The 14942-nt window shown below is 44.5% G+C and overlaps 1 protein-coding gene across 1 annotated transcript; it reads left to right on the forward strand.

The window, feature by feature from the left end:
- The first annotated feature begins 4866 nt into the window (after positions 1-4866).
- Positions 4867-6342, forward strand: KCNE5 (potassium voltage-gated channel subfamily E regulatory subunit 5). Its single transcript, XM_012451802.2, has one exon. It carries the CDS (start codon positions 5023-5025, stop codon positions 5449-5451), a length of 429 nt encoding a protein of 142 aa, XP_012307225.1. The 5' UTR covers positions 4867-5022; the 3' UTR covers positions 5452-6342.
- Positions 6343-14942: the final 8600 nt, after the last annotated feature.

A 14942-nucleotide genomic window follows, 5' to 3' on the forward strand; every position in this document is an offset into this window, starting at 1 on the left:
TGTGGCCTGAATATAGGAGGATATCAGCACAAGCCCATGAGGATCTCCAAGAAGTCTCTAAGTAAGGCATTTGAAGCTCCTGAGGCCCATTCCAACCTACAAATATTGTGATCTTTATCAAACCCCAGTTAGTCTGACATGCTGTGTAAATTCACATGGAACAACTGAGAAGTCTCAGTTGGATTCAGGAACTGTCTAATTTATTCTCATCAGTCTTTTGAGAACAGACCTGCTGTGGTAGCTTATGACAAACCATACCCTCAAGATGGTGCTGCTAGGAGGAGGTAGAGCAGGTTGCCACATGGCCAGGGACAGTGAGCTCAGACCACCTGGAGTCTTCCTTTTTCCAAACAAGGCTTTGGACTCTAGTGCTTAGAGATTGGGCCCAGAGTCTCAATTCTCTCCAAACTAGAATTCTGGCTGGTCTTCCTGCCCACTACTTACCCAGTTCCACGTCCTGGCACTCCCTATTTGTCCCCAGTTCACACAGAAGTGTCTGTGAGGGTTATAAAAGCACAGACTGTTCACTGATGTGACTTGCTCACCGATGTATCTCTAGGACCCAGCACAGTGTTTCACACAAAGTAACATGCAATAAATATTTGTTGAATGAATGAATGAATGAATGAATGAATGATTCTTTCTCAGTCTTTAGGTGGTGCCTCATGAAGCCTTCTTTCCTTCCCTCCTTTAGAGCCCATTGTGGCTTTGCCAGCCTCCTGGACTCTGACAGTGCTTACCATCTGTGTCTGTCCTTTGGCAACTAGCCAAACTCAACTCAGTTCAATTCAACCAAGTTCCATAGAGCTGCACTGTTGGCAGGAAGCACTCACAGTCTTAAGGAATGGCGAAAGCATTTCCTATCCATGGCGCCTCAATTGTACTTTTAAAACAACCTTGGCATGGAAGAGAACCTTTCCTGAGAGTTTTTGAAAGTCTAAATACATGATTGTGAATTACTTCCCTTTGTCAACACACTTGATTACCATTTTGGAAATGAGTTCTAGGCGATGGATAAACAGATGATTATTTGACAGGTACGGGGCTGGTGGAAAATGGGGGTGGAGGGGTGGTGAGGAATGAGAACCAGTGCCCATCTGGTGGATTTGCAGTTTCATTAAGTGTGGTAGGGAAACGGGTTGGCATCTCAGCCATTCTGGGCAGGCCTGGAACTGAGATTTAAAGGGATGCCCAGCAGCCCCTAGTGTGAAAAGAAAGCCAGAATCCCCTCCACCCCACGCCTGTTGTTTTCTTCTTAGAGTGATGGGCCTTTTTAAAATTTATGACTATTCTCCATTTCTGTTTCCACCCGCTTCTGCACATCTATCCCTCCCCATAGCATTCTTCTGTAAATTAGTACGTTGATTTCTCTCTGGTAATGATTTCTTTTAATAAAACTTTAATTAGCATTGCATGTGTTTATTTTCTTTTTTCTTTTTTTTGTTTTTCTTTTTTCTTTTTTTCTATGTATGTGTTTATTAAAACATGATTTTTAATAATAAAACCTGAAAATAGAACTCTTACAATAAATGGCAAACTTAAATAAATTATGGTAGATCCATATTCTAGAGTACTATGTAGATAATAAAATAATGCTATGGAGAAATAGTACATGACATGGAAAAATTTATAATACATTGTTAAGTGAAAAAGAAACGCCATGAAATGAGAGAGAGAGAGAGAGTCATGAGTATGCACTACTGGTAATTTTTTGTTTTTTCCTTGTCGGTTTTTTGTGTTTTCCACTGAATGCTGCAAAGTAAAGCTCAGAAGGGTACATTGTGAAGAATCTGAAAGCACAAACAGGGGGATAAAGTAAGGCTTCTTTCAATCAGTGAATTTTGAGGAAGGCAAAATGCACAGAGTATTGCAGAGGATCTCCAGGAAGGTGCCGTTTTTCAAATTCAAAGGGGAGAACATGGTGTCTATTGGTGGAGAGGACTTAAGTTCCGTGGAAGAAGACTGAACTCCATTAAAGAAACAATGAGGAACAACTCTTGGCTTTCTGAACATAGGGCTGAATGGATGGAAGTGGTGTTGCAGATTTATTCTAGCCATAGCATGATAAGTTCGGCTGTAGGCAGGGAGATCTGCCAGGAGATTCTCTGTTTGCATATTTGACCTGAGGTAATGAGAACATGGATTAAGCTTGTGGCAATAAAACCAGAAAGGAAGGAGCAAAGGATCTGAGACACGCTACCAAGAATCAGAGCTAGAGATTCAAATTTGGCTAATATATGCCAAGTGGTAGGTGAAACCATGTGAAGAGATACTCTTCAAAGAAATGGGTGTTAAGAGAGAGTGGCTGAGGATTGAATCTTTGGGGAGTCCAACAGTTAATGGGAGGAGGAAAGAAGAGGAGCCAGCAAAGGAGACAGAGAATGATGAGTCAGAGAGATAAGAAGAGAAACGTGGGAATGCAATGCCACAAGAACCAATGGTAGGACAGTTACAGGAAGGAGTGGGTGGTTGATGGTATTAAATTCATCCTCAAGGTCAAAGAGGCAAAGGGAGCAGAGACCTCTGAATTTGACCAAGAGGTCACTGGTGAACTGACTTATAGAAAGCAGTTTTGGCAGAAAGCACTGGACTCTAGAAGGTTCAAGAGGAAGGAGAGGTGGGAAAATTGAGGTAGCCCATGAGTACCACCCACGTGACACAAGTAATGTGTTAGAACTGAGAAGAAGAAGGTCCAACTTTATAATTCCAGTCCTTCTACTTAACCAGTGTGAACCTCAGTTTCCTCTTTGGAAAATGAGAATCCTATTAGCTCATAAGGTTGCTGAAATTAGAAAACAAGTTTAAATTATTATTTTTATGTTAGAGTAATGGGGCTTCTTCCTCCTTTCCTCTCAAAAAAAAAAAAAAAAATCCCTAGCTATTTCTAGGTATTTTTTAACACAGCAGTCCCCAACTGTTTTAGCACCAGAGACTGGTTTTGTGGAAGACAATCTTCCATGGACATTGCAGAGGGACGGATATTTTCAGGATGAAACTTTCACTTCAGATCATCAGGCATTAGATTCTCATAAACAGCATGCAACCTAGATGCCTGGCATGCGCAGTTCACAATACGGTTTGAGCTCCTCTGAGACTCTAATGCCACCACTGATCTGACAGCAGGTGGAGCTCAGGTGATAATGCTTGCTTGCCCTTTGCTCACCTCCTGCTGTGCGGCTGGTTCCTAACAGACCAGGATCCAGCAGCCTGGGAGGTTGGGGACTCCTGTTATAACAGATAAGAGGAGTCTTTTAGCTCAACAGTCATATCACTAGGTTAGTACTGCTTTGAAAATTCTCTAGCTGTGTCCTCTGGCATTCATACTGCCAAGTTTCTTTAACAATTCTTTCCTGAGCCCCTCTGAGGTGAGAATATTGAGACAAGGTGATTAGAAGGGAGCCAGTGTCAGGGTCGTGTGGAATGCCTCTGAGGCCTGTTTAGAGGCTGTGAGGCAAGGCTCTATTTGAGACCCTGGATACAGTTTGGCGCCAACCTTGCCTGAACACACAGGAGGCTACAGCCCCTGGGTAGATGGTGGGCTGAAGAACCGTTAGGGAAAAGGCAACGGAAAACCTTCCTTTTCAAACCCATGGCACCTATAGATTGAATGGTCCCTGGACTGAACAGTCTTGAACAGGCAGCATTATTTTCAAGGTGTGCATAAGGTCACATACTTTTCTTTCTTTCTGCTCTCATTTGGCAACTATGGACAGCCAGACCTAGCCAGCACTACCTCATTTTTTCTACCCCACCATTTGCAAACCAACCCTTTTCCTTTGCAAAGCTCAGTCTGTTACCAGTTTAATATATCTGGCCTGATCTTTGTCTTGGTGCCTTGTTTTCCCCTAAAAAAAAAATAGCCTTTGAGAAAAACACGGCTGCCCCAAAAGCCATTCGGGCCTAGACCTGTTATCAAGTTTTAGAGGGGCACGTAGCTGTGTGCTGGCCTAGCTGGGAGTAGGGTGAGCATATTCTCTAAAATTGGCACTTTTCAGATCCTGAGACATCTACAGAGTGTAGTCAAAGGGCCTTTTTTAATGTGCATGCTACTCTTATTGGAAGAACTTGGTTTCAGGTTTCACTTCTGGGAAGATGGCTTACCCAAGGGAAACAGGGTCCCATCATGAATAGTACATTCATATGCTAAGATGTGTGGACTTTTCAAAAATTGTCATAGGACATCAGAGCAGGGCTGCATCCAAGAAGGCTGTTATATCACCAGAAACCATTTTGGATAACCAGGGAGTTCTACTTCTGCCTTGGCCTTCTAGCAAGTGCCTGAGCATTCAGTCACCAAATTCAGCCTGTGCATCTTCTGAATAAGATGCTCTTCTCCCACAGGGTAGGAGGCGGGTGGGAAAGAGGGCGGGGGAAAAGGAACGGAATGAGGACTGGAAAGGTAGGCCAGGGTCCTTGTATATGGGAGTAACTTCCATAAGATATGGACAAGGGGGCCTCCGCTGCGGAAAGGCATCTGCCGTCTCCCTTGAGCGCCCCAAGGCAGAGCTGCCTTAGGGGGCCAAATGCTGTATCTGGGCCAAAGCCTGGCCTGCAGGGCAGGTGGCCAGAACTTGGAAGGAATTCTCTTCCGCAGCCCAGGGTCCAGGCTTGGCCCCAGCAAGCTGCCCTGCCAGCCTCTGCTGCCTGGGGCCTCGCGCATTCCGAGCCCCCGCCCCCTCCACCCGTCTCCTGGTCTCGCCCCCATTCTTGTCCCCTTCTCCTCCCCCCACCAGCTGTCCCCTTTCCCTGGAGCAGCGAGACAGCCAGAGCCTGGGAAGAGGCGGCCGCGGGCCGGAGGGGGCGTGGTGGGGAAGGGGAGGAGGGGCAGGAGTGAGGGAATAAGGAGGCCCCGCGGTTGGCGCCCCCAGCCACTGCGCGCCCGCCGGAGAGCTGGGTGCCACCGCCGTCGCCACCGCGGAGCCCTGCCCGCCGGCCGGCCCGCCCGCTCGCTAGCTCGCTTCCCCTCGCCCAGGGGGAAAGGTCAGCAGCGTCCTGGAGCCGCCGTGTCACTCCCCGAAAGCCATGAACTGCAGCGAGAGCCAGCGGCTGCGAACCCTTCTGAGCCGCCTGTTGCTCGAGCTGCACCATCGGGGTAACGCCAGCGGCCTGGGCGCTGGCCCTGGTCCCAGCATGGGCATGGGGGTCGTGCCTGACCCTTTCGTGGGCCGCGAGGTGACCAGCGCCAAGGGCGACGACGCCTATCTCTACATCCTGCTCATCATGATCTTCTACGCCTGCTTGGCCGGAGGCCTCATCCTGGCCTACACTCGCTCCCGTAAACTCGTCGAGGCCAAGGACGAGCCGTCCCAGGCTTGCGCCGAGCACGAATGGGCCCCGGGAGGCGCCCCAGCCGCCGACGCCGAGACTGCCGCGGGCTCCCTGGCCGAGGGCCGCCACCAGCTTGCCCCAGGGGGGCTGCCTGCCCTCGCCCAGGGCGCTGAGCGGGTCTAGAACCACAACCACAGGTCGCTGGTTCGCGCCCTCCTCAACTCGCTCATCCCTGGGCGCGGCTTCCGCCTTCCACCCAGCACTCTTTTCCAGGGTTTGCCTCACCTGAGGCCCAGATAATGGTGAGAGGCCAGGAGACCTTGTCTGGAAGGCCCTGGAAGGAGAAGCACCACCTTACCCATTCTTGGCCAGTTTCTCCCTCTTCACCCCCGCGCCTCCACCCCCACCCCACACCCCCAACTGCACTAAACTGCCTCTGCTCTCTTGTCTTCAGACAGCCCTGACAGCACGCTCCAGCCCTCTGGGAACTGAATCCAACACGTCCAACACTTGGCATTGAACTGAAGCAATGCATTCTATCAGAACTCTGGGCCGTCTAACTGGCAGCTGCTCCAGGGACTGCCAGGGACTGCTCACTGCAGAGCCAACGGGCTTGCCAGGCCGACTGCAGCAGCTCCAGCTTCCAGTTGCCTTAGGGACAGAGACAAAGAAAATGAAGAGACCTCAGATATCTTTTCCCTCCCTCTCTCCTTCAGCAGGGAGCTAGCAGGACACTAGGATCAGTCTGTGGGATAGAATGGACTTAATGGGGGACGGATCGGGGAGGAGTGTTCAACGGGGAGGGAAAAGATCTATGACTCCAACTGTATGGTTTTCTTGCCTCCCCAGTTTTCATCCCAGTGGTAACTTGCCTGATTTTTGGTAGCTCTGCCATCTTCTGCTGAGGGTTATCATTACTGGGTGGATCACCTCAATACTTCAAATGCCTCTCTGTATTGATTCAGTTGTTATTGCAGTGTCTGCTTCATCCATGGAACTTGAGGCTCAGATGTGCCCTGCTCTGTAACCCTGGGGAATGTCAGAGGCAGGTAATAAAGGTTGTTTAAACAATAACGCAAGACTCTTCTCTCAAAGATTCCAGCCTTAAGACCCAGTACCATATGGAGAAGGAATCCTTTTTCTTTTTCTTTTGGAAATGATGTTTGGATTTGGGGCTTGGGTGGTTGTGATATTTATATCTATATATCCAGTTCCAATTTGATATGTGTGATTGTGGGTGAAGAAAATGTTTATATGGCTAAATGGGTTGTTTTTTCAAGTGTTTCAAAAGTTATACCTACTTTATTACTTAACATTCCTATTTTCTTAATTCTGAAGCACTTTCAAATATCACAATGCAGTTTTTCAGGACGCACTTAAAAAAAACCTTTCAGGCCAATTAGTTTTAGCTATTATAAAATCTAATTTTTAGAAGCCACCTTAATAACTGTTTTTGTGTTACTTTTTTTGAGACAGAGTCTCTCTCTGTCACCCAGGCTGGAGTACAGTGGCACAGTTAAGACTCACTGATGGCTCTGCCTCCTGGGTTCAAGCAATTCTTGTGCGTCAGCCTTCCAAGTAGCCTCCTGAATAGCTGGGATTACAGATGTGCACCACCATGCCCAGCTAATTTTTGCATTTTTAGTAGAGATGGGGTTTCACCATGTTGGTCAGGAGGGTCTCAAACTCCTGATCTCAAGTGATCTACCTGCTTTGGTCTCCCATAGTGCTGGGATTACAGGCGTGAGCCACTGCGCCCAGCCTATAACTTTTAAAAGTGGCTTATTAAAAGACAAGGAAGCCACCAAACATGCAAATCTGAAGTCAAAGAGAAAATGCTTGAACTGAGGAATCTTAACCAACGATGGGTAAAGTTAGAGGTGCGTGTTGTATTGATTTATTCTCCTTGTCTCAAGAAGGTTGTCAGAAACTTTCCTGCTTACAGCTGGAAATACTTATATCTGACGATGGCTGTTTGGGCTTCATCAACCACACATAAAATCACCTCAAAGTAAGCCAATTTGCTTAAATATAGCTGGGTTCTCTGATAATGATAGCAGCACAAAGATATTACCAGTTACTTAAATGCATTGATAACACACAAACCTCATTCAAGGCATTGGGTCTGACCTTCCAGTCCATCTAGTATTTTATTGAAACTATTAATAAGTTAAATGAACTTACCTTTATTTCCAGGATTCACTCCTTGAAGCTATACTGGCCTTGCCCCATGGGCTCCTCTCCAGTCCTCGTTCCAGCCATAAGGTCACCCTTGAAAGTGGGGGTCAGGGATTGGGCAGCAGTCCAAGACAATGACAGAAAGAGAGGGGAAGCTGTGAGAGCCATTTCAGCCAGGCAGGGAGGCCTGGGGAGGATGTGGAGGGAGGGCATAGTATACAGCAATGCTGAGGACATGTGACGGGGCAGTCTTCAGTCCTGTGTTCTAAGTCAAACAATGTCACTTATTTATCTGGCATAATGGGGACTCAAGGTTATTATTATTCATTTTTTAAATTGAGACTGAGTCTTGCTCTGTTGCCTGAAGTGCAGCGTCACCATCTCAGCTCACTGCAACCTCTGCCTCCCAGGTTCAAGTGATCCTCTTGCTCCAGCCTCCTGAGTAGCAGGGACTACGGGCTGTGCCACCATGCCTGGCTAATTTTTCTTTTCTTTTTTTTTGTATTTTTAGTAGAGATGGGGTTTCACCATGTTGGCCAGGCTGGTCTCGAACTTCTGACCTCCAGTGATCTGCCCATTTCAGCCTCCCAAAGCGCTGGGATTACAGGCATGAGTTGCCACACCCAGTCTCAAAGTTATTTTGATAATGATGCATAAGCACTGCTTCGGGTGTTGAAATTTTGTAAACACATTTGTACCATTTCCCCATAGACATTTAAAAGAATATATTTCCAAAATAAAGGAAGCTGGGAGCAGTTGGGACAGTGTCCATAATACATATTAATGTGCCAGCTGTGAAAAACAAATCCTATGGAAAATGTTCCTGTTTTTAAAAATATTTTATCCTTTTTATGATGACTTATACCCATGAAGAACATGTAGCGAGAGTAGCTATGGAAGCCTCCTTGTGAGAAAAGTGAAATGGGCTGGGAAGAATGATTTGCTTTACTTCCCAGTTGCTTTTTTCAAATACTTTCAGACTTTCAACCGTGTCCCAGATAATGAAGTTTTTCAGAAGTCCGAACACCCAACTTGCTACCAGACAGTGGGAGTGTTAACAGCATTGAAGTGATCATATTGTGGTTAGCAAAAGATAGGGAGAAGAAAGAAAAACTAGGTGCTTGGCCAACCCCCAGTTTTGATAATGTATCCCTGAATAGCAATAGCTGACTATACAAATTGGGAAAATGTTAGCCTTGTCCTGAATGTGATTTTAAAGATGTTAAACATTCTAATAAATGTGAATGATTCTTTTTTCACTCCGCCAAGCAGTCTATTTCTCCTCTCTGCACAACCAGGTCCTGTTTCAGTTCAGGTTCAGATCTTCACTTCAAAATAATAATGAAGCTAACTTGAGGCTTTCTACAAAGATGAACTAGGGGATGTTTTGAGTTTCAATGTCTGGAAGTGCTCATCGACAGTGCAAAAAGAAATGAAAGCTTTTCTTCCATTACAGACACAATTCCGTGTTGTCTATTTTACTTTTCTTGAAGGATACAGATGGAGTCTTTTGTTTGTTTGTAGTTACCATCTTCTCCTTTTCAATTTGCCATTGCTTTTGTAAACCCAAGATCTGCACATAACTTGTATCAACAACAACAACAACAACAAAAAGGTCTGAGCTGCGTTCCAAACAATCTTGCCTGCCGACTGAAGCAAATACACCATGATGTGGAGCGAGCATAGGACCAGAAATCAGGAGAACTGAGGTCCAGCTCAGGCTTTGCCAATTAACAAGCTTTGTTTCTCAGAGTGAGCTGCTTAACCTCTCGGGGCCCCAGTCTCTGCAGCTGTGGGGATTTGAGGATCAAGCGAGATAATATATGGGAAAAGGCTGGTAGAGGTATAGCAGGTATAGAAGGTGTGAGATCTATGCTTTCCTTTTCCTTTTTTTGGAGGAGTGCCCTTGGCATTTGGGTGGGGGTAGTGGGAGGAAGAGAAAATTTTCCACTATGTAGTTTCTACAGTTAATGCTCAAGAAGAGGATTGCTAATAGCCACTGGTTCCTAGATTTTCGAGCTTATCGCCCCCATTCTCAGGATCTTGGCTGACTAGGAAACTACATAACTGTCTCACCAACCTACTCTACTTCCCTTTACCTGCAGGCACATCATGTTCTTTAAAAAAAGTATGAACAGTAACACTTTATTTACAATGCTCCACCAGGACTGGAGTCTAGACTTTTGAAGTCAAGAGTCCTCAGGGATTGGCAGTGAGCATGAGAGAAAAAAATGAAGGGTAAGAATCAGAGGCATTGGGCTTCATAAAGGAGGTAGGAAGAAGAGTGAACTAGAATGTTCTGTGAAGGTAAGAGAGTATGATTGAGGATCACCAAAGATGAATAGATTAGATTGGTCAATAGCCTGCCTAGATGAACTTGACCTTTCCATCAAAAATGGCCTTGGGAGAAGACGTTGGATAAGAAGTCACTTTCCAGCCGTTTGGTTCCTACTTAACATAACCTATAGGTTGTCCAGGAAGACAAATAATATGATTAAGCCAACTCCTCTTTCGATGCTAGGCCTCACAGCATGGGACCAGGTGGCCCCAACCAGTCGCGCATCTGCTATGTTTTTAAAGAGGACAGAGTCATTGTCAAAGCTGTGGCCTGTGCCTCTTCCTCTGAAGAGGGTGCAGCCAGAGCAGACAGGGAGACACCTCAGATACATTTTAAAAATTGTACTAAAATATACATTATGTAATATTTACCCACGTAGCCATTTTAAAAAGTGTACAGCTCAGTAGAACTACATTGACATTCTTTTGCCACAACACCATTTTCAGTTAGAGAAAAAGGAAAGCAGCTAAATTCCCTTAAATAGAAGAGATATACTTAATCATTGCTTCAGATGGCACCCCTTCCATGGATATTCACGTCATAACAGATCACTTAGGACAGTGTAAAGGTAGAACCCCAAGAAAGAAACTCCAGTTGTGGGGTTCAGTGGAATCTGGAAGGAGATATATCTTGAAATGTTTACAGATGTCAGGCAGAGTACAGAGGTTGGTGTGCTGGACTTCCCACAACTTTTCAAGTCACATTCTACTCTCATTGCCAGATGTTCTTGGAACCCTGGGGAGGATGGAGGTGGCCATGAATGACTGGATTGCAGTACAAACTCACTGGATTTCCACATGCCTGACTCATAAGATGTCTATTCAAGAAAACACTTCAGGTCCTTAGTAAGACAGGGGGTCTCCACTTGGCTCTTTTTAGTATCTAGGTGTGATCCAGTAGGGGTTACAGCTCCAGCAGGCCCAGCACAAGAAAGAATGGAGTTAAAGAACTTGTTTACTTCAATCTTCCTCTTTTAGGACCACCTCTTTAGGGGAACCGTGATCAGGATCAGCTTCTGGAAAAACTACGGGATTGGTAATTATCTCATTTTCCCCTTGTTGTTCCGAGCTCACCCCTGCTCTCCTCCCTAGTCCCAGTATTCCAAAACTATCTCTTTCCTACTGCTATAATCTAATAATCTTATTCATTTACATCTAATCTGCTATTCATCTCAGCAATGATGCAAAGAAGATGCTTTTAATGGTGGCTCTCAGACACTGGGTGAGGGAGAGAGGTATGAAAAAGGGTTTGTCCTAGGACACTCAAGTATGATATGGGTAAGGCTAACTCTGGCAGTCACAACACTGTGATTAGCTTCTCAAGGACAGGACTTTATTTTTTATTTTTTATCACCACTGCTTCTGGGCGATTTTGGAAGACTGAAACATTCAGCCTAGGAGGGCATCTTCATTTCCATGCCAGCCTCCGACTGTGGGGGATAAGATGGGGGTGAAGATGGGAATAATCAGGACAGGTGGAAGGGGAGAAAAGTCCTTTGCCTGCTTCCCAGGAATCCCTCTGTCCACTGGAAGGCCACCTTAGCAAACACAACACCAAGGGGAATGGCTGAGGGGAGTGAGGGGAGAAATACTAGGATGGGTCCCCTGAGGACCGTAAGAATGGAGTTGCCATTATTTTTCTGCAATCTACTTATAAGCCTGTACTAAATCAAGGCCACAGAGAAATGACAAGCCCTGCTTGGAGGTAGCTGCTCTGAAATCAGCCAGATGGGTTAGTCTCCATCCTGTGTCCCAACTATCTGGCACTATCCCATAGAAGTTTGAGCCTTTCCTGTAGCAAGTCCAGGTGGCTGGTACGTTCAAGATACCCCACCTTTTGATTTTCTCCATCTTCCAATAAGGCAGAATACTGTAGTGCATAGGATATAGGTGCTAGTGCCAGAGTGCATGGGTCCAAATCTATGGTCTTTCACTAACTGAGTGATGTCAAGAGAGTTACTTAACCTCCAAGCCGCCTTTATTCCTCTGTAAAGTAGACGTAATAAGTAGTACCTACATCCCCAGGGTTGTTGTGAAGATCGAGAAGTTAACATAGTGCCTGGCCTAGGGGAAATGTTCAGTAATGGTAGCTGCCATTCTGTACTTCCCTCTCATCTTGACTTTCAATCCCTCCACTACTATCGCTGTTTTTTAGGACATTGTCCTTATTTTGGCTCCATTTGCCTCATTTCTTGTTAGCATACAAAATATGTCAGCCTTGCTCGCCTGAAAAACAACTCTCTTGCCCTTCTTCCCTCACAGCTATTGCCCTATTCCTCTTTTCCCTTTTTGAGTAAAACTCCTCAAATGAACAGTATACACCCTGGCTCTGTTTCTCACCTTGCAATCTTGTCTCAGTCTATTGCAATACGGTTTTCAGCTCCACACACCAATGAAACTGCTTTTTTCTGGTCACCAATGACCTATATGTTGTCAAATCTAGAGCTCAATTTTCAGCCTTCATTCTTTGTGACTATTTAGCAGCATTTAATGGAGTTAATGACTCTCCTTGAAATTCATCTTTTGACTTCCATAACACTTCAGTCTTCTGGATTGTCTCTTTCTTCACTAGTCCTTTTTCTTCTCAGTCTCTTTTACTGGTTCCTTCTCATCTCTTCAACCTCTCAATGTTGAACTGCCCATGGCTCCATCCTGGGACCTTCTCTCTTCTCCATCTTATTCTTTCTCCTTTGATGATGTCAACTAGTCTCAACATGAAAAATATCATCCTCACATATAAATACCATCTTTAAAATGATGACTCCCAAATTTATATTTTTTTATCCATCAAAACCCCTACTCTTCAGATTTGCATATTTGACTGTCTACTTAACATCTCTACTTGGGTATCTAAACCTATCTCGAAGTTAACATGTCCAAATTAGAGTTTTTGAGTTCCTTTCCCCCAAATTTGCTCTTCTATGTGAGAAAGAAAAAACAACCCTTGACATCTGGGAACTGATGTCATATTGACGTCTAGGCTTCACTCTTCTTAGAAGCTGGCGTGGTGTTCACAGGTAGGCTATGTTATTCTCCTACTGGGCATAAGGAATCCCACAGAACACCAATCAATACCAGAGAAGTCTAATGGCAAGACATGTCTTTGTGACCGTGATGAAGTAAGACAAAACAAGAACATTTCATCATGTTATATAAGCACAGACAAACATAAGTTTAGTGTGAAACACAAAATACCAAACATCCTCCTTTCCTAGCTAATTTGAGTGACTGCTATTGCTCTACAAATTATACCTTTAGTCTTTTTGTGTAGCCTTTCCTCCTCTAAATTAGATTTATTAAGAAAATTAGAGGATTATCCTTATTGATAGCATTCATTTTTGTGAACAATACTACTACCAACCACCCATTTGCTTATGCCAAAACAGGAGTCAGATTGACTCTGGTCTTTCCCTCATCCTCCCACAGCCAATCTAGGAGCCAAATTCTTTCTATTGTACCTCCAAAAGAAATTTTACATTTGCTCACTTCTCACGATCTCCACTTCTACCACCCTTGTCTATATCTCCACCATTTCTTACCTGAACTAGCCTAACACTTCCTAATTGGTCTTCCTGCCTGTACTGTTGCCCCCCACAACAGTCAGAGCAATACTGAAGCACAAAGTAAAACATGTCTCTTCTCTATTTATGTTCTAATTGTATGCATAATCCAATGCCCTCCATTGGATTAACCATATGATTAGAACATAATCTCAACTCCTCACCATGATCTATAAGGCCCCTCATGATCTGACCCTTGCTAACTTCTCTAAACCTCACCTCCTGATATTCTTTTCTCCTTGCTTACTAAACTCAATTGACACTGGTCTTCTTTCTGCCTCAAAGCCTTTGCATGTTCTGTTTACTCTTCTTGGAATGTTCTTTCATCATCTTATGGTTGTTTCCTTCTCATCATTAAGGACTCAGCTCAATGGCAATTTCTCAGAGGCCTTCCTTCACCGTCCTATCTATAGCTGCTCCCTTTTCCCACTCCCACCCTATTGTCTATCCCGTTGTCCTGTATGTTTACTTCATAGCAGGAAACAATGTCTAAAATAATCATTTTTGTTTACTTACTAGTTTATTGTCCGTCTTTCCCATGTAGGCTATAAGTTCCATGAAAGGAGATATTTTGTGGTCAATTTTTTATTTTTCTATGGCCAATTTTTAACATTTATTTTTATAACTTTTTTGAGGTATAATTGCTGTACAAACAGTGCATACATTTAAAGTGGATGATCAGATGAGTTTTACATATGAATATATCTGTGAAACCTCACCAAAATCAAGATAGTGAACCTACCTATCACCCCCCAAAATTACCTTTGTGTCTCCCACCTGCCGGCCCAGACAATCGATGAACGGGTTTTTGTTTCTGTAGATTAATTTGCATTTTCTACATTTTTACACAAATGTATAATGCAGTATGAACTTCTTTCATTCAGCATACTGATTTTTGAGATTCATCTATATTGTTGTATGTATCAATAGTTCATTTCTTCTTATTCCTGAGTAATTGCAGGTAGGTATCACCATTTGTTTATCCATTCACCTGTTGAAGAATATCTGGGTTTTTTTTCTAGTTTTTTTACAATAATAAATAAAGCTTCTATAAACATTTGTGTGCAAGTCTTTTTGTGGACATATATTAAACACAGGGATTTTGTGTGTATGGTTCTTTTCAGCATCCGTCATGCCCAGGCACTTGTGTAATATGTATAAAATATATGGTGGTTAAATATGTGTTGAAGGAATATAGATGAACCTTCTTTGCAGCCCAAGTCCATGGACAGTTCCATGGTTCCTGTGCCCATCTTAGAATCCTTCACTATCCTTCCTTTTGTCTCATTCTTGTCTTTCCAATATGCGGCCCTGAGTGACCCTTGAAGGTGGCTGTTTCCACTCTTGGCTTGTTGGAAAAACCCTGCATTGGATTCTCTGCCAATGTGTGCTCTCTAAGCTGGCTTCTCTGGCTGTTCAGCAATCCGTTCATTCCTCGCTTGCTGACTCCCTATCACATTCCCTACAGCAGCTGCTCCAAACTTCCTGCCCTCTCCTCAAGCCCCCAGCCGCATCCCTCCCCTTCATTCTCAGGAGATGACTTCACCTCCTTCATTTCTGAGAAGATTGACGCCAACTGACAGGAGCTTCTTCGCTTTC

This window comes from Aotus nancymaae, unplaced genomic scaffold, assembly GCF_030222135.1.
Source record: "Aotus nancymaae isolate 86718 unplaced genomic scaffold, 86718_ANA_hifiasm-v0.15.2.pri h1tg000004l, whole genome shotgun sequence".
Classification (NCBI taxonomy): domain Eukaryota; kingdom Metazoa; phylum Chordata; class Mammalia; order Primates; family Aotidae; genus Aotus; species Aotus nancymaae.

Coding starts and splice junctions, on each gene's coding strand:
- KCNE5 (XM_012451802.2), top strand. CDS start 5,023: ATGAACTGCAGCGAGAGCCAGCGGCTGCGAACCCTTCTGAGCCGCCTG.